This window comes from Tachyglossus aculeatus, chromosome X4 (genome assembly GCF_015852505.1).
Source record: "Tachyglossus aculeatus isolate mTacAcu1 chromosome X4, mTacAcu1.pri, whole genome shotgun sequence".
Lineage (NCBI taxonomy): Eukaryota > Metazoa > Chordata > Mammalia > Monotremata > Tachyglossidae > Tachyglossus > Tachyglossus aculeatus.
The window spans coordinates 58,468,864-58,489,363 of NC_052098.1; the positions used below are offsets into that span (position 1 = coordinate 58,468,864).

General features: G+C 42.6%; 1 protein-coding gene across 2 annotated transcripts in view; it reads left to right on the forward strand.

Moving 5' to 3' along the window:
- The window catches only part of MELK (maternal embryonic leucine zipper kinase), a 53,961-nt gene that overhangs the window by 13,037 nt on the left and 20,424 nt on the right, over window positions 1-20,500 (forward strand). For both annotated transcript variants that reach the window (XM_038769859.1, XM_038769860.1), the window contains exons 9-11: window positions 15,244-15,312; window positions 16,671-16,769; window positions 18,565-18,651. In XM_038769859.1, the coding sequence (XP_038625787.1) occupies window positions 15,244-15,312; window positions 16,671-16,769; window positions 18,565-18,651 (255 nt within the window). The remainder of the gene's footprint in view (window positions 1-15,243; window positions 15,313-16,670; window positions 16,770-18,564; window positions 18,652-20,500) is intronic.

Below are 20,500 nucleotides of genomic sequence, written 5' to 3' on the forward strand. Positions count from 1 at the left end.
TAAGGACACCCTTGCTAATTCAGAACACAATTGTTGCGGAGCCAAAATACTAGGTTTGTTAATAACCAGAAGGAAAGAATAAAAACTGATAAACACTGACTGACTGTATCATAAAAAAAACCCACCCCAAAACCTTAATTAGTTGACACCAGGAGCTACTCATTCAGCAGTGGATTTTGTAAAATGGCTTAGAGGATGTTCAAACAAGTACTGGACACCACCGTCCAGGGTTTTGGTATAACCTGGCCTAGGTCCTCTCAAGGATCCTGTCTCAAATGAGGTGATCAACAGTAGTAATTGTAACTAAAGAGCTCTGACTGAAGAGAGGAGAAACAGAAGAGACTCCAAAGGTCTCTGGAGAGGACGAGAGGGGCCTGGGTGATGGACCCTAATGCCTATAGAAGGTCTAATGATAGAGTCATTGGACTGAAGGAAGAAATGTGGTGTTTTATGGGGTTGAGACTGATTGACTGGGGGCCTGGCGGGGAGTAGGGGGGAAATTTGTGACTAAGTTGGATCCGACACCAGTGGGAACCTTCAAACTGCCCCTCCACCCAATTGCAGTGTCAACGTATAGCTGGGTTCCCTTCTTCAGGACCACATCGAGATGGGGATTCCCTTTCCCCATGCAATTTTCGCTCTAGGAAAGGGAATTCCTGGACACAAGCCTCAAAACAGCTGTAATACCTAACTAGGTCCACAAAGGAAGACCCGGAGGAACTATAAAAATTGTCTAAGGGCTTGGAGAAAGATATAAGCGCTTAGAACAGTGCTTTGCACATAGTAAGCGCTTAATAAATGCCATTATCATAAAGTAGTAGAATGTTTATGTTGGCTGAGAACATTTTTTTTAACATTGGAAGAAGGAAGATCAAGGGGAAAAATGTGAACAACCTCAGGTTGTCTTTAGACAACATAGATGGGGTGCTATATGCATCTACTGGCATATATAAATAGCAATGGAAGTAATTCATATTCTTTAGGGTAAGAGGCCTGGTTTTATCCAATGTTGTCCACAGACGTTTTCAGCTTTAAGAGGAAACCGTCTGGTTGTAGCTCCTTTATTTGTCCTATAATGCTTTTTAAATTGAACCTCAATTCTTGTATCCCCCTGAAGGCCAGCTGGCCTTTTCAGCTGGTGTAAAATGCGGGTTCAGATATTCTGTTGTCCCAACTCATGATTTTTAGATGTACAAAAATTGGGATGCATGAACTAGTTTGCCTAACTAGTTTGCCTAACCAATGTTAATCTTCCAATTGTAAAGCCAATTCCCGATAACATAAAACTTCCAAATGTGGCTTGTAGTTGATCTGGGGTATCCACAGCCCCACTTTAGCTCTACATCTGTGGAGTCTGGGAGTAGGTCTGAATTATACTGGGGGGCAAGGGAGCATTTTGCAACTAGTTTGGGGGTACGGTCCCTCGTGGACAGGAATCCTGTCTATTACTAATTTGGTCTGTTTCCCAAGCATTGCTCAAATACTATATATTTTTTTAAAAAACACCTTTACAGTGTGTCACTGTAGGTGAGGCAAAAAGTTGAGGGAAACTGCTTAATGTGTGTATTCTTTCCCCAGATGCTCTAGGGAAAGGGCAACGAAGCCAAATGTTATATGTACATAGGTGAATCCCACCTTCTGTTTCTGAACTGGAGTTGCAGTTTTCATATCCAGCGCTTAGAACAGTGCTTTGCACATAGTAAGCACTTAATAAATGCCATTATTATTATTATTATTATTATTATATCCCATCACTTAAGCACTCACACTTTTCTTTCATCCTCCTATTCGTAATTTCATTTTAATCTCTCCCTTGCTAGATTGTAAACTCCGTGAGAGCAGGAATCGTATCAACTACTTCGACTTGTATTCCCAAGGTCTTAGTACAGTGCTCTGCAATCAGTCATATTTATTGAGCTCTTACTATGTGAAGAGCACTGTACTAAACGCTTGGGAGAGTACGATACAAGAGAATTAGCACACACATTCCCTGCCCATAACAAGCTTACAGTCTAGAAGGGGAGACAAATATTAATGAATCAATAGTCATTTTGTAGGTGATCAAATATTGATGAGTGATTGGGTTAAGGAAGTTTTGAAGCTAACCTAGGCATTTAGGACTGTGGTTCTGGAATAAACCCATTCCTCCACTTCTAGAGAGTAGTGTGGCTTAGTGGAAAGAGCCTGGGAATCGGAAAACCTGGGTTCTAATCCTGGCTCTGCCACTTGCCTGCTGTGTGACCTTGGGCAAGTTACTTTTCTGTACCTCAGTTTCCTCTTCTGTAAAATGGGGATTCAATCCATTTCCTCCCTCCTAGACTTGCAAGCCCCACGTGGAGCAGAGACTGTGTCCGACATGTTGACCTTGTATCTATTCCAGCACTTAGAGCAGTGATTGATGCATAGTATGTGCTTAACAACCACCACAATCTTTATTTTTATTATTACACCCACTGCTGAGTGTACCCTTGGGAGAGTACAATGGATATTGGTATACACGATCCCTGCCCTCAAGGAGCTTACAATCTACTTAGACTGGCTCTGGTTTACTGGTGGTCTGCACTGGAGCAGAGGCACGGATCCCTCCCTAGTCTGGATCTCCTGGGGGTGGGTTGGAACCAAACCTGCGCTGCAGGTAGGAGGATGATTACTTTCATTTAGGTGCATTTTTCTCCATGTCAGGTATCCAGAGTTCTAGAAGGATCCAGCAGGGCTATTCTATTTGCATAACGTCCCCTCCACCCCTGCTTTGGCCTTCTCTAGTGACTTTTTCTTTCTTCTTAAATTGATGAAAACTGATGTGTGCTTTCCTTCTCTGTCCCTTCTGCTCCCTTCAGTTCCCCCCTGCTCCATTTTATTCCCTTTGACCTCTTCAAGATAGTATAGACACAGCAAACGAGGAATTTGGTCGTCTTAAACCATACAAGAATTTTAATGCTGAACTTATTACAACCATATTGTTTTTGAATTTGACAATATAGGGCCACTATGGAGTAATGCTTATAACTTCAGTGCTTTTCCATGGCCTTATTTGAACAAGACTTGCAGATATGATGTTTTAAACTGTATTTATAGCTTTAACTTGCATGACTAGATGATAATTTGCATATTTGAATACATAACCTGCTTGTTCAGTTTGAGGGGGGAAGATTCTTGCATTGCTAACCCCAATGATGGAGAGTGGGCTGTCTGCCAGTTGCATGGAGCACGTTGCACCCGTGCTTATTGGTCTTCCCTAGCTGCCTATTTGCTTGCATTTGCAATTCAAAGTGCAGAACATTACCATAAACCCGTACATGTCTTGAAACTCATTTTCTTTGACTGCCCTATTTCATGGGCTCCCATTAGGCAAATTAAGATCAGCCTCCTGTTGATATTCTGTAGTCTCAGTTTTAGAACTGGAGGCAAGGAATTTTCTTACGGAAGTTGGCATAGAACTTTTTTCTGTTTTGTTGAGAACTTTTAGCTTGTAGGATTATTTCTGGGGCTGTTTTTTGTTTTTTCCTCTTCTTTCCCACAAATGCGTAATCTTTTACGCCGAGAAGCCGTGGGGCAATTGTTTTGAAGCTTACAGTCCTTTTGGACTGTAAGCTCGTTATGGGCAGGGAACACGTCTGCTAATTCTGTTGCACTGTACTCTCCCAAGCCCTTAATACAGCGCTCTGCCCATAGTAAGCACTTAATAACTACCATTGATTGATAAGAAATAATTTAAGGGGAAATGAATCATTTCAGATTCCCTTATCAAAGAAGGGATTTGTGTCCAATAGTTTATGGCTTTTTAGTTTGTAGCTGGATGGGGCACTGACAATTCTAGATGTAGGATACAAGAAGTAGGATTTACGGGTTTCCCTCAATACTTTTCCATCTATTAAAAAAAATGAGGAAGGTTGGGAAAGAAGCCCGAGAGCTAGAGTACCTTAACCTCCAGAAGGAGATCGTATCTTCATCAGTACTACAATTGTAAACAATTGTAAATCATATCTGAGGCAGGACATTGTGGACATGGAAGAAGAGGAAAAAAAGGGAATTTTCAGATTTCCCCATATTTGCAAGCATATCCCGTGCAATCCAGATGAAAAGGTCTAAAGTAGCTTTCTTAAGAAACAGCATGGCCTGGTGAAAAGAGCATAGGCCTGGGAGCCAGAGGACCTGAGTTCTAATTCTGGCTCTGCCACTTACTTGCTGTGTGACCTTGGGCAAGTCATTTAGCTTCTCTGGCCCTCAGTTTCTTCAACTGTAAAATTAGAATTTAAATTCTACTCCCGCCTACTTAGATTGTGTCCATTCTGATTATGTAGTATGTACCCCGGGGATTAATTCAGTGCTTGGCACATAATAAGTATTTAGGAAAAAAAACACCTAGGGATGCCATATTTTTATTATATTATTATATACATTATTATCGTGCCTCGAGTTAGTAAACTCAAAGATTTGAGTCACGACATTTGTTGGCTAATCTCATGTCTACTTTCAATTTATAGTATCTGTTGAGCACTTTCTGTGTACAGGGCACTGTACTAAGTGCTCGGGAGAGTACAGAGGAGTTGATAAATCAATCAATCAATCGTATTTATTGAGCGCTTACTATGTGCAGAGCACTGTACTAAGCGCTTAGCACAGTCCCTGCCCTGAAGAAGTTTACAGTCTCTAGTAGGGTTCCCCGCCGCCTTACCTCCTTCCACTCCCCACAGCACCTGTATATATGTATATATGTTTGTACATATTTATTACTCTATTTATTTGTACATATTTATTCTATTTATTTTATTTTGTTAATACGTTTTGTTCTCTGTCTCCCCCTTCTAGCCTGTGAGCCCACTGTTGGGTAGGGACCGTCTCTATATGTTGCCAACTTGTACTTCCCAAGCGCTTAGTACAGTGCTCTGCACACAGTAAGTGTTCAATAAATACGATTGAATGAATTAATAATGGCATTTATAGATACAAGGTTCTGAGATTCAAAACAGTCCCTGCCCTATAAGGGGCATGCAGTTGATCTTCTCACCACTTTCCAGATGAGGGAATTGAGGCAGAGAAGTTAAGTGACTTGCCCAAAGTCATCCAGTAGTCCATCAACTTCCCGGCCTATCCGTTTTCCAGTAGGCCATGCTGCTTTGATATTATTATGCTGGCAAAATTGGCAACAGCCGGAGGAAAGGGGGGTTGTGGGGTCTTTTTTTGTTCGTTTAATCAGGAGAGATGCAACCTTCCTAGAGTATTTACCAATATATTATTTGTTTCTATCACCCTGGATTTCTTTTTTTTCTTAATTTTCATGTATTTGCAAGTTGAAAATTGATTGAAATTAGCACTTATGCATTATTGTGCAATTTAATTTCACACATTATAGATTTTGAAATTTATTGTAATCTTAGCTCAGAGCTATCGTTCCGAGTCATAGTGTAATTTAGTCTGCCGGTTGAATCTAATTAGGGTGTTGTATCACTTGCACGCAGTATGTTCCTTTGCCTAGAATGCTCTTAAAGTCTTCGGGAATCACACTTCACTTGATGCTTCCTGGTTTGATTAAAAACCCAACAGAATTTGATGCCCCACGTATACCCCTTCTTTGTTAACTACTGATAGATTGAGTGATAATCTTATTAACTTTTCTGTGCTCATGAGCCAAAGCTTTATTCCAAGCCAAGTCTGAATGTACTGCAATTCTTGGCACGCAAACATCAAAGTAGTTAAATCATATAGTAAATGGGTAGATATAGTTTTAAATAACATAGGTGTATCCATAAGATCTGATTAACATGGAACTCAGAGGGCTAAGGAGACTATAAATTTAGAAGACGAGGCCTTCCAAAGTCTAGAAAATTTGTCAACATGTGAGGATGACTTTCACTTTGAGGAAATCACTTCTGTAACTTGTCTTGAATAATATTCAGTTCCTGGAGCTGCTGCATCAATCTTGCTATTTTACAAGTTGAGAGGGGCAGTTATTTCTCAGACCTCTGGCACGGGCTATACCCCAACATAAGGAACTCCAAGGAAATGCTCTGGAATTTCAGAGTCCACCAACATCATCATCTTTAAAGAGGCAAGAAAGCCGAACTGTTATCTTCAAGTACAGGTACAATCCTAGCCAGAGTCCCGTGGCACTGAAAATTAAAGAATATTACTGTTAATCAAATACTACCAAAATAATAATGTATCCTTTAACTTGTGAAGGGTACAGTGTTCATACTCTTTATGGCCTATCAGCTATGGAATAAGTGCCTAGAACAAAGAGGAAGACCTATATATGCTTATAGAAGTAGTAGTCATGGTGTTTATTGAGCACCAACTGGCTGTAGTGCACTCTATTAAGTGCTTGGGAGAGTACATCACGTACATGAGACGCATTGTCTGCCCTAAGGGAGCTTATGCTCTAACTGCCGTATAAATGCATTTAACAGCATTAGCCTACCTTCTGAAAAATGTGACTTCCCTAAAAAGAGTTTTCAAGCAAACCCTTGATGATATGTAAGATGCCTGCCACTAATGGAGTGAAAAGCTCAGCTTTATTCAACTTATTCTGCACGTTCAATTTTAAGGATGCAATATTAGATCTAGGCACGCCTGTTCCTGAGCAGCGGGTTACCAGCATCATCAGAAGTCCTTAACCCAATTATACATGCTCACAAGAATTGATGCAAATAATTCTCAACTGCTCTGTGAAATTGGCACTACGCGATGGACTAACGATTAGTTTGAGGAAGATTAAGGCAATAGGCCAGCTTCTATGAAGGAAACTTTATACCTAATACACTACAGTGGCACAGCTAAAAATTTACAGGGAAACAAGAGGCGTATGTTGTTGTTGAATTCCATCTCATTATGTGCCAAGCACTGTTAGGTAGGTACCCAACCATTTATTTTCAAACCCTAACCTATGTATCCAGACAGATGTTGAAAGACGGTTCCCTAACACTGCTGTCATGTTCTATCCAAGATATGTAGTGAAAACTCAAGTTCTTACAGCTCTTAGTATGTTACTGTATCAGCATGGCCTAATGGAAAGAGTACGGGCCTGCACATCAAAGGACCTGGGTCCTAATCCCGGTTCCACCACATAACTGCTGTGTGATCTTGAGCAAGTCACTCAACTTCTCTGTGTCTGTAACCTAATCTGCAAAATGGGGATTCAATGCCTGTTCTCATTCCTACTTAGAGTGTGAGACCTGGGTGGGACAGGGACCGTATTGGACCTGATTTTCTTGTAACCACCCTAGGGCTTAGAACAGTGCTTGACACATAGTAAGCCCATACCATTATTAGCATATTGTCCAATAAGGCATGAATAGGCCTTAGAAAACAAAGAAAACATAGGAAACAAAGAGGGCCAGCATGTCCCTTGGGAGACTGACGTAAGTACACCTCCAACAGAGCATCGCAATTAGTTGCAAATTGAAGGTCTAAAGAGTAGTTGTAGCCTTCACCCATTAAAAATAACTGAGAGTCCTGGACCTACTTTAGATGTCATCCACCTGTCATATTTGCCATCAAATGGCAAGTCCTGAAAAATGAGATTCTGGAATATAATCTACCCGCTGCAAAGCACTACCTAGGTTTTGTTGAGGGGAGTGGATGTCAGAAAGACATCCATTCAGTTACTACATGACAAGCTGAAGACCATAAATAAGAATACTGAAAGTATAGCAAAGTACCATTTTGGGTGATAGAGGTCATAGGGGCTGGAGGATCACAGTGGCAGACAGACAAGAATGGTATGTAGCCATCAAAGATGGGATGTCTCATTTTAGGACAGGTGTCTTGTAATAAATAGTGATCTCAAGAGACAGAACTGAAAGTCACATAAGGAGTAGCATAGAGCAAATGCTGTAGCACAGCAAAGGCCTGTCTTTACCTACACCCCGGCATAGATTGAATTGTTGGCCGTTCGTGTCCCTTCATCCACATCATCATAATCTGTTCTGTGCACTATTCTAAGCACTAAGGTGAGTACAGTGAGAAGGTCTACAGTGCAGTTGTGTCCACCCATAAAAATGGCTGGACACAATAGTCCCGTACCTATTTCAGTAAGAAGTAAAAGAAACCACCCCTCCCCTTAAAGGAACTTACAATCTATTGGGTGAAACAGAGTAGGAGAAAGGTGCAGACGTATAGCTGGCGATAGGATGAATAACTGAATAAACTGGTAGCATATGTAAATTACTATACATGTAAGTGGTAAAGGTGGTTGTTGGGATGGAATGACTTGTGGCAGGATTGAATCGAGGGGTGCTTCCTGGAAGAGGTGGAATTTCAAGAGGGTTTTGAAGATGGGGAGATTAGCAATCTGGGGGACCATTAGGCACTTGAGAAAGTACAGCCAAGAGAAATGCAAGAAATGTTCCCTCCAAGAAGCTTATGTATTGGAGGCAGACCTACAGACATTTACAAACGGTAAAATAAGAAGAAATAATTCCATATACAGGAGGATTAGGACAGAGAAGAAACCATTGTTCTGATAAGAGGTCACTGGAAACTTTGGTGAGCAGTCTCAGTGGAGTGGAGGGAACACAAACCCAATTGCAGTAGGTCAAGAAGAGAGTTGCAGGAGAAGTAAAGGTGGTGGATGTAGTTAACCCATTCAAAGATAATTTTTTTTGGACAGAAATGGGAGTAAGGAGATGGGTCTCTAGCTAGAGCATGCCTGGGAGTCCAGAGAGAGGTTTGGGGGGTGCTTTTTGGTTAGTATAGAGAAGATTTGAGACTGAAGGTAGAGAGGAGGGAGATAGAGATTGAGAGGTTGATGATGCAGATAAGGGAAGGGAAGGGCATAGAAGCAAGCGCTTTAAGAGATGAGTAGTGGATGCTCATCTAGAGGGTGTAGCTTTGGGGAACATGTGCTAGATCTCTTGAGTTGGGAAGAAGAAAAATATGTAGGTGGGGGTAGGAGAGCATTGAAAAGAGAAGAAATACACAGTTGTCAAGAGAGGGAGATTTGCTGGTCTGGAGGAGGCAGAATTAGAGCTAAGATAAACTTGAAGTGGCCAAAGTCAACCTGTTAACTGGTTTTCGGGCTAGGGAGTTTAGCTGCATGACTGCAGGAGTTAAAGAAACAACTTGTGGGGGTGACCCAGGGCTGAGGATTTTGGAGAGAGAGAGAGTTGAGTTCAGTGTAGAAAGCAGTGTTGAAGGGATGGAGTTTTGCACCAAAGAAAGGTTGATAGGGAGTCTAGGAGGGGTGTGATAGTGCTTGTGACAGAGGGAGTGGTCAAAAGTTTAGCAGTTTCTTTAAGGGTGAGGACCATTTTGGTGGGGAGAGATGTGATCAAGGTGGCAGGCTAGGAGGTTATGGTCATAGATTGGCAGATCAGAGATGATGAGATTAGAAATGATGCACTGACATAATAATAATAATTGTAGTATTAAAGTGCTTACTATGTGCCATGTACTGTATAGTAAGCCCTGGGGTAGATACAAGATAATCGAGTTGGGCACAGTCCCTGTCCCACATGGGGCTCACCATCTTAATCCCCATTTTACAGATGAGGTCACGGAGGCCCAGAGAATTGAAGTGATTTGCCCAAAGTCACACAGCAGACAAGTCCGGAGCCAGGATTAGAACCCAGGTCCATTAGAACCCAGGTTCAGTCCCTTTCCAGTCTAGTGCCCGGATCATTTCTCTAAAAAAGTGTTCTGTGTACATCTCTCTACTCATCAAAAAAATTCCAATGGTCACTCCTCCCTCTCCTCAGTGAACAGGAACTCCTGACCACTGGCTTTAAGGCACTAGATCAGCTCTCTCCCTCCTACTTTCTTCTCTCACTGCATCCCAACTCACACCCTTCAATCCTCTCACGCCAATCTGCTCGTGGTGATTCACTCTCATCTCTCCCATCATGACCTTTTGGCCACACCCTCTCCACTTCCTGAAACCCCATCCCCATTCAAACTTGATAGACATCAATCAATCAATCGTATTTATTGAGCGCTTATTGTGTGCAGAGCACTGTACTAAGTGCTTGGGAAGTACAAGTTGGCAATATATAGAGACAGTCCCTACCCAACAGGGGCAACTCTCCCAATCTTCAGAGGCCTTTTGAAAACACATTGCTCCCTTCCCCAATTATTTCTAATATTACGACCATATATCACTGAACTGCCACATCCGCACTTTTGCCTCAGTTAAGTTATTTAAGTTCTCGAGAACTTATGTGCCTTTCTTTATACTTTGTTAGGTCCCTGAATCTGTAATTTATTTTAGCGTCTTTCTCCCCAAGTTCCCTGAGGGCAAGGATCATGTTCATTCATCCTCTTTTGCTCTCGAAGTAAGCACACGGATGCTCCAATACCATTAATTCACTGACTGCTTTGGGCTTCAGTGAGATTTTATCCATACATGTGAATGTAGCTGACTGACGATCCCGTCCACATTATGTGCCTGTCAGCATTGTCCCTGGCAGCACTGGTACATTTTCTTTCTGCAGTGTCTGCTGCCAATCAATCTGTCAGTTGTATTTATTGAGCACTTACTGTGTGCTGAGCACCCTTCTAAGCGCTTTGGAAAGTAGTATACAATAGAGTTGGTAGGCACAATCACTGCCCACAGAAGCGCTTATAGTCTACAGTGGGGAACAGATATGAAAATAAATTACAGATAGGGGAAAAAGTAGAGCGTAAGGAGATGTACATAAGTGCTATGGGATTGTCACCATTAATTACAATTCTGCCTATTGATGGCATGATCTTCTGGAAGTCAAGTGACGCTATTTCTAATATTAGTGTTGCACGCCCGGACATCAAAGAAGTTCTTAGTCCTCAGATGAGACTATGCAAAATCAGTTTTTTCAGAAACAAGGAAGTAAATCCATTTGCACATCAGCAAGTCACATAGCATAATTCCAGGGTCAAGTGCATAGAGGGGGCTGATAGTCTTTGTGTATCTCCTATACCTGTGGACTAAGAAGGTCATATCTGTTGGGTTTGGGATCGCAATTCTGGGAAGGCATGGTTGGTGATGGTCTTGGCTCCCCTTCCCAAAAATACTCTGGCTAGAGTGTTCCTGGCAATGGAGACAGTGGATACCCTGGTAGTGTTTCTACAGGCAGCGGTCTCCACCGTTCTTCTTGAAGTTGGTGATTATGATGGTTTCTTTGAAGGCTTTTGGTATTTCTTCCATGTTCCAATTGTTGAGGAATAGCCCATGCAGATGTTCGGCCACCTGGAATGGGACGTGCGTTACCAGAGTGGAGTTCACTCTCCAGACCATTAAAATAGGTAAGTACGTAGCAAAGACCCCAGCAGTTTCCCCAAGCAGAACTTTACCTTTAAGTATGCTCTTCAAGGGCGGCTGAAGCAGCTGAAGGCCCCACAGTGTCTGCTGCTTCATCGGAAAATAGTGAAGCAGTGTGGCCTAGTGGAAAGAGTGCGGGCCTGGGAGCCAGAGGACCTGGGTTCTAATCCCGGCTCTGCCATTTACCTGCTGTGTGGCCTTGGGCAAGTCCGTTACCTGCTGTGTGCCTCGGTTTCCTCATCCGTAAAAATGGGGATTCTATACCTGTTCTCCCTCCAGCTTAGATTGTGGGCCCCAGTGGGACATGGACTGCGTCCATCCTGATTATCATGTATCTACCCTAGCGCTTAGTACAGTGCTTTGTCCATAGTAAGCGCTTAACAAATACCGCAATTGTTATTAATTTCTCTGTATTTATTCATTTTCTATCGGTCGTAGCCCCCCAGGTCCATCAGCTGTGGTTCTCTGAGTCAATTTCTAGGGGTCCAGACTAACTAGAATACTAAGCAAACCAATGCTACCAGAAAAGGGGGAAATCAGAGAAGAAGCGAGGTACTTTTTTTTTTCCAGAGGGCACTCCCGTCTTCCCAGTGATCTTTTAGGCATCAGATTTGAATTATACAATCCTTACTCTTGAGCTAATGAAGAACAAGAAGACTTAAAAGAGAAGGGGAAAACAGGACTGGGACAGACCCATTCCAGTTGTACCAAAATCTGGCAAACCGATTACTACATGGGATTTCACCTGGGCAAGAGGTCTTCAGACCACATGGGATTAACAAGTTACTACTGCTTAAGGAGTGTCAAACCCACAATGACTGTTCATCACCCGCATAAAAAAAAAAATACATAGGTGAACTTAAACTTCAAGCAGTAGCACCTCATCGGGACTTGAAAGATGGGTAGAGCATTGCAGTCACGTGGCATCCTCTCATCCAGTCTGATGGACTCTACTCTGCCCTAATCCTTCTTGGCTTCCTGACCGTCTTTTACACCGTTGACCACTCCCTTCTCGGGGAAACGATATCTGGCCTTGGTTTTGCTGGCATGGTTGTAGTGTTATAGGTGTCTGTGCAACATTTTTGAGTAGTGAGGTGAGCTCACCCCTTGGTGCTAGAAAGGAACTGGAAGTGGAGTGCTCTACCCCTTTCCCTCTGCAGGCAGGAGGCAGTCCCTGGCTCTGGAGTCTATAGAGTGAGCCATCCTCTTCACTGTTGCCGTGGGGGGCCTGAGTTGCCCTCTGCCATCCCCCACAGCTAGTGGCGCCGAAAATGGGCTAGCAAAATTGGAGCTACTTGGGTTGCACACCATGACAGGGATAGGACTCCCGCCACCTCCGTTTAGCCTCTTCAGGCCATAGAAAATGCCACTTCCACCTTTCTGGGTCTCACCGGGGTTGATCACTGGCAGTTGCTCCTCCTCCTCCATCCCTCGCATTGGGTGAGCCATCTTCTCACCTTGCTCCCGCCCTGGTGATTGGGTGAACCGATGCCCCGGGTAAGGACCACTGCCAAGGGGCAGGGCCACTTAGCTGGAAAGTGGCCCTGCCAAATTGTGCTTGTGCTGCCCAATGGGACACCTGTGTCATGGCAACTCCCTTTGGATCCCCGTTGGGAATGTGGGGGGAGACATCTCTTCCTTGGGAATTTAGAACACAGGCACAAGCGTGAGAAGCGGTTGCTTTTTAGCTGGGTGTGCCTGGGTAGCCCTGGAACGCCCATCTCCTCCTCATCTGAGGTGTCTGCACCTAGCCCCAGTACCAAGTAATGGTATTTACTGAGTGCTTACTGTGTGTAGAGCATGATCCCTTCCCTCAAGGAGCTTACAGTCTACTGAGGAAGGGCATTAAAATAAATTACAGGTAGGGGAAGCAGCAGAGTATAAGAATATGTACATACGTGCTATGGGGCTGGGGGTAGGGTGACTATCAAAGTTCTTAAGGGGTAGTCGATGCAGTAGGGAGGGTGAATAGGGTGGGGAAATGAAGGGTTAGTCAGGGAAGGCTTGTAGGAGAAGATATGATTTTAGTAGGGCTTAGAAGATGAGAGTGGTGGCCCGTCAGATATGAAGGGGGAGGGAGTTCCAGGCCGGAGGGATGATACAAGCAAGGGGTCGACGGCAAAATCAAGGTACGGGAAGGAATTCCCAACTGCAGATACCAGCATGAGTGTCAAATGGGCATTTTTCCAAGTTACTGCTTGTCAGGCAATCACCAGAACTGTGGCTCCGGCAAGAAGACAACACCCACATTGCTTCACTGAAAAATATTTCTGAGCAAGAACTGCATCAACACCTTGTTGAGCTGTATGTTCATAACAGAAGGGGTGTCTCCAAAACCCTATGGTGTGACATGCAGAGCTATCCACTAGCCTGTGTAGTCAATGCTAGAATGCCAAGGCTATAGACATCAGAGTTGGATTGACAACAGAGAAGCAGCGTGGCTCAGTGGAAAGAGCCCGGGCTTTGGAGTCAGAGGTCACAGGTTCAAATCCCGGCCGCGCCACTTGTCTGCTGTGTGACTTTGGGCAAGTCACTTCACTTCTCTGGGCCTCAGTTCCCTCATCTGTAAAAAATGGGGATGAAGACTGTGAGCCCCCAGTGGGACAACCTGATCACCTTGTAACCTCCCCAGTGCTTAGAACAGTGCTTTGCACATAGTAAGCACTTAATAGTAAGCATTATTATTATTATTGACCTCCACTAATCCAAGGAGTTCATTCAGTCATATTTATTGAGCACTTACTGTGTGCAAACAGCGCTTGGGAGAGTACAATGTAACAATAAACCGACACATTCCCTGCCCACAACGAGCTTACAGTCTAGAAGGAGAGACAGACATTAATATAAATAAATTTCAGATCTACTAAACTACAGCTATGAATGAATGAAAAAAAGATTGAGGCACTGAGGTCTGGTTAAAATGTGATGGCCCAATCTTTGTTCTAACTTTTGAGGCAGGCCTTATCATAGTCAAAACAATGAAACATGGTACAGAAATTGGATCTAATAGCCCTCCTACAAAATAAGGAGAGGACTTAAATACTTAGGGATCTGGCTAGTAAATTGTTTGTACAGGATGGTAATCATTAATACCTTTTCACAATAGTTATTTTCGGGGCTTCTCTCTGTCAGCTTGGGTGAGACTGGGTGTGTAAGTAGCAACTGCTACCTATTGCGATCCCCAGACTTTCCCGTGACCTGTTCTCGTACTCGGCCCAGATATTTTATCCAACGGAGAGCTGTCAAACTTGTTTCAGTCCTCCCAACGTGTGATCAAAATGCTCAGCTCAGCCAAGTACTCTTATGATTTAGCTCTCAGCACTGCACACTTCTTGTTCAGTGTCACCCCAGATTGTGGTCTCCGGTGTGGATCTGTTAACTAGAATTCTCGGCTCTGAGATTCATATTGCATCTAAACTGCCTCTTCTGTTTCCAAACTACTGATTCGCAGTTTAAAACAGATTTGCAAGGTTTGCTTTCCTAAGCTGTGCTCAGTTTTATCTGGATCATCTAAGTTTTGTTATTTAAAATTTAAAGCCTTTTTTTTTCTTAATTTTATCTGATTATTTATTAAGAACTGATTGAGGGCAAGGCCCCAACTCCATTTCACAAAATCAATCAATCATACTTATTGAGCTCTTACTGTGTGCAGAGCACTGTACTAAGCGCTTGGGAAGTACAAGTTGGCAACATATAGAGACAGTCCCTACCCAACTGTGGGCTCACAGTCTAGAAGGGGGAGACAGAGAACAAAACCAAACATACTAACAAAATAAATAGAATAGATATGTATAAGTAAAATAAATAGAGTAATAAATATGTACAAACATATATACATATATACAAGCTACCATTCTGTTCCAGTGCTTAGAACAGTGCTTGGCACGTAGTAAGCACTTAACAAATACCACCATCATTATTACTAAGCCTCAATATGTTTTATAGGTTATCTATGTTAAGACTAACTAAACTGCTTTAACTGTTTCACTGTTGTGTTTTTTTTCCTACAGAAAGGGAAATACGTGGTTCCTAAATGGCTGTCTATTGGCAGCACTTTGCTTCTCCAGCAAATGCTGCAGGTAAATTTTGCTTTTAAATAAAATAGGTGACTAGGGAAACCTCTCTTCCTCATTACTTCTTTGTATGAAAATGTCACCAGAAGTACTGACTTTCTTAGTGGGAAAGTGTTTATTTGAAGGGAACATTGCTATTCTCTCCAGATCATGCCTAAAATAATCTTATTCATAACATCTACCACATCCATCTCCTCCAATCCATTACCTCACTATATCCTCTGTCAAATCTCTTGACACTGGGCTGTATAATTTCTCCCAATTCCTTACTCAACTAATGCCCTTCTCTTTGGCCAAGTGAACTTCCTTTTATTCCTGTGCCTTTCTTTCACTCTGACCTCCCATGCTGTTGCTGCTTCATCTGCCTGGAAAAGATTCCAGTTTTCCATGTGTCAACCCGGCCTCTCATCTTCATTCAAACTCTACCTTGAGCGTCTAAAATCTACATCTCCAGACCTGATCTCTCTCCCTCTCTCCAGTCTCACATTTCCCGCCTGGCTACTTGGGTGTCCTCCCATCACCGCAAACATAACACGTCCAAAACAGAATCCCTCATCTTCGCACCCAAACCCTTGATTTTCCCGTCACTGTGGACGGCACCACCATCCTTCCTGTCTCACAAGCCCGTAACCTTGGCGTTATCCTTGACTCCTCTCCGTCATTCAACCCCCATATTCAATCTATCACTAACGTCGGCCCCACCTTCACAACATAGCTAAAATCTGCCCTTTCCTCTCCATCCAAAATGTTACCACATTAATAAATCACTCATCCTCCTGGATTACTGCATCAGCCTCCTTGCTGACCTCCCAGCCTCCTGTCTCTCTCAGCAAAAATGTGTGGTAGTGCTCTTGCTGATTAAAGCTGGCCACAAATTGTCCATACCAACACGCAGTCAGCGTTTTCGGTCCTAGTAATTATAGGGTCCTGCCCTGGACTCCGAAAAGCCCGCAGGAGTCACCTTTGGGCTGGGATGACTCCCGGGAGGTGGAGGGGCTGGGCTCCCGTGGAGTTCTGTTGGGCTTTGAGAAGGAGGGGCGTTCCTTCCTGACTTTCACCCTCCCTTCCTCTCTCTCACTCCATTACACACATACACAAATTTCCCTGGACCTTATTAGAAGCGTTAGGCCCCAGCCCCTTGAGAATCTCCCAGACTTTCCAAGTTCGGAGATTTGCATTTGCAAAACTGGGTATGGCTTTAAATTCATGTCTTCGCGTCCGGACTGTATTTGGGCAATTTTTTCATTTGCTCACGTTTGCTTTTCACATCTACAGAATTCAACAGTTAGGGCCCTTGGGAAAGAACAAATTCTATAATATCCATTTGAAAAATTCCTTGCTGATTAATTCTTTATGGCCACTAGGTGGACCCAAAGAAGAGGATTTCAGTGAAACATCTGCTGAACCACCCTTGGATCGTGCAAAGTTACCTGTGTCCTGTGGACTGGCAAAGTAAATATGAAGTAAGTATAAGTGAAACTAAAATAATTCGTATATTTTATATAGCTCTTAGTATTTGCCTTTCATGTGAATCCCTGCCACGGAATGATGTGGCTCCAATCCAACTCCCAGAAGGTACGTCTGAACGCTTAAGACCGTTCTTCCTAGGTTTGCTTGGTCAGAGAGGTGTGCACTCACTTTCGGCACGTTACGTCCGGAATTTAGAAGAGGAGGAACTTCAGAAGTGAATGTCTTTGATCATTTGTTTCCAAAGGATGGCCGAAAGATTCATACGCTTCAACTTTCAGTCTAGTGTTCTTTGTTACGGTGCCACGTGTCCATGGTCTGAAGCTGTCTGACGTTATTTTGGAAATATAAATGTTATTTTCCTTTCGCTTTCAAAGAAGATTGTTCTTTGGCAAAAGGCGCCAAAACACTGCGCCGACCGGTAATTTAAGTATTTTGTACAACCGTAAAGTAACTACTCAGGGTACCAATAGGTGGTCGCATGGGCAAAGAGAAGCCTTTGGAATAAATACTCATCTTTGGCCATTGGGTGTCATCATTTCTCTATATTAGGAGGTGCATTATCAGTAGCTATTTGAAGCTAATTTGCAATTAACCGTATAGGTCTCTACTTGGTACAAAAAAACCCAAAAAGCGTGTGTGTTGTCTGCAATCAACATGTTTTCAAAGAAGTATATGCTTTGGGTTTCCATTTAGTTAAAGCTAGACCAGAACAGAACATAAACTAGACATTTGCAGTTAACCGTATAGGTCTCTACTTGGTAAAAACAAAAAACGTGTGTGTTGTCTGCAATCAACATGTTTTCAAAGAAGTATATGCTTTGGGTTTCCATTTAGTTAAAGCTAGACCAGAATAGAACATAAACTAGACATTTGCAGTTAACCGTATAGGTCTCTACTTGGTAAAAACAAAAAACGTGTGTGTTGTCTGCAATCAACATGGTTTCAAAGAAGTATATGCTTTGGGTTTCCATTTAGTTAAAGCTAGACCAGAATAGAACATAAACTAGACATTTGCAGTTAACCGTATAGGTCTCTACTTGGTAAAAACAAAAAACGTGTGTGTTGTCTGCAATCAACATGTTTTCAAAGAAGTATATGCTTTGGGTTTCCATTTAGTTAAAGCTAGACCAGAATAGAACATAAACTAGACGATTAAAAATGATCATTAATGCTTTGAATATGAATTTGGAGTTAAAGCATCATTAAATGGCACTAACAACTCGGCTTGTAAATGGGGTTTTTAAAAAGAAAGTATAGTGAGGTAAGTGTGATAAAAGAGTGAAATTAAGATGCGATACCAGGGAAATATGCCTCTAAAACAGTATGAGGAGGAAAAGGGCATTTTATACAAGGATGGGTGGCAGGTGAAATAAGCTGTAAGGGTAAAGTCTCCCTTGACATGAAATTGGAAGATAACAATGTGTGCCAAATTAAATATAGCCAATTTAAATTCTTCAGAAACTTGTAGCAATTGATTTCCATATTTTCTCTTTGTGTTTCATTCTTTTTATTTGTAAGTACTATTTGGGTGTAGCACTAGATTGAAGAGATGAAGGAGAATCTGCCTCCAAATTTTTCATCTAATATGCTTCCTATAGAAGAGAGCTGTTTTTGTTTGCCCTTCCCCATCCAAATCCTTTATGTGCCTCCCTTCCCAGATAGTTGTTTTAGAAAGTGATTCTAGGTGGCAAAGAATAAAATTGATTATCAGAATGTTAGTTTTCTTACTCAGCCCTTTAGAGGTTTGGCCAACTTGCTGGAATCTATTCTACACATTTGTTTTTGTAGATTGGAAAACTTGATGAAGACTGTGTTATTGAACTTTCAGTTTATTTTAAACGCAACAAGCAGACAATGGAGAAACTGATTTCAATGGTAAGAAACCCTAGTTAGTGCTTGAATAATAACTTTCTGCTCATTTTTCAGAGTACTTATTCAGACTCTCTTGTACTTATGGATATTCTAAATTCAGTGTCTGTTTTTTCAATATCTAAAGTTTTCACTGCTGAGGCTCTTTCCCATTTATCACTTTGCAGACTTTGATAAAAAAAAAAAATGCAGTGCTTAAAGCATTGATTTGGGGTCGTCGAGAATTGTATAATGGAAATTAAGGGATTTTTTTTGACAATCCCATGGTGAGGATTTCTACAGCAGTAATTTAGTCTTTAACATAGCTATTCTAAAATGATACCAAATAATCTAGAAATGAAGCTTACTTCAATGCACTTTTGCCCTTGCCCTACATGGAAAAGTAAAAGGGGAAGGGCAATGGTGTTCCATCACCCAAATATTTCTCAGACAAACTCTCATTATCGTGATGGCTTGTTGTCTGAATTTCCCTTTGTCCTTCTCTGTTAGAGCAGAATAGGTTTCAGGCACTCAAAATTTTAAACTTGCCATTTCGTAGTAATACGTCCAGGATTTTCAGAAAAAGTACTCCCTAGTGCTCAAAAATGTTTAAGTACTTCCTTTTTTTGTCATTGATTTTAAAATGTCACTAGTTATCAGGATGTAGGGTTGTGTGTGCAAACTGTGTCAAGAGGCAGATCAACCCAATATTCCATGTCATCCCCTTGGGTGTAGCAAATTAGGGTTGCTTTGGATCAGGAAGGGAATTGTGAAGAAACTTCTGGGTAAAACTGCCAAGGCTCTCCCTAGACACTTCATAAGTCATGCTTCCAGATTGTCGGCTGAGGAGGACTAGCTTTGAAAAGAATGGAGCAAGATTAATGAGCACTCCACTTTAATCACCACTTTCCCCACTCTTAGTAGAAGTAGTAATAGTAGATCGAGCCCCCCGAAGGGACCCAAGAGCATGTTTAATTCCCATCTGTGTATTCTGTCCAAGGGCTTAGCACAGTGCTTGGTGCATAGAAAGCACTTAATAAATACTATTTCTAGCAGTGGTAGTATTGATTGAGTGCCCACTTGGTGCAGTGGACTGTTGTACTAGGTGTTTAATAATAAAAATAATAATTATGGTATTTATTAAGCACTTGCTATGTGCTAAGCACCGAGGTGGATACAAGCAAATCGGGTTGGACACAGTCCCTGTCCCATGTGGGGCTCACAGTCTCAATCCCCATTTTCCAGAGGAGGTAACTGAGGCCCAGAGACGTGAAGTGACTTGCCCAAGGTCACACAACAGACAAGCGGCGGAGCCGGGATTAGAACCCATGACCTCCTGACTCTCAGGCCTGTGCTCTATCTACTACGCCATGCTGCGTAGGAAGTACAGAGTAAAGTGATACGTTCCCTACCCGTAAGGAGCTTTCATTCTAATGCGGTGGTCAAACATGCAAAGATTTACAACTAGAGTGACAAACTAGAGCTGAGGGTGTGTAAAAATTAGTTCACAGTGGCCGTAATGGGCATTTGGATAGCAGTCCCTGAGTCATTCTGGTCTGAAGCGCTGGTCTGAATGACCAGAAGCGCTTAGTACAGTGCTCTGCACACAGTAAGCGCTCAATAAATACGATTGATGATGAAGGAGCCTACGGCAAACTGAGGCATTTGCGTCCATGTCCGTTCTAGGGGGGACCCGGGGATCCAAGCCAGCTGGCCCCAGACTCCCCAGAACAGCTCCCGAGGATTCCCCAGGTGGTGATGATGGCTTTTTTTAAGCGCTTACTATGTGCCAAGCACTGTTCTAAGCGCTGGGGTAGATCCAAGGGCGTCAGGTTGCCCCACGTGAGGCTCACAGTCTTAATCCCCCTCTTACAGG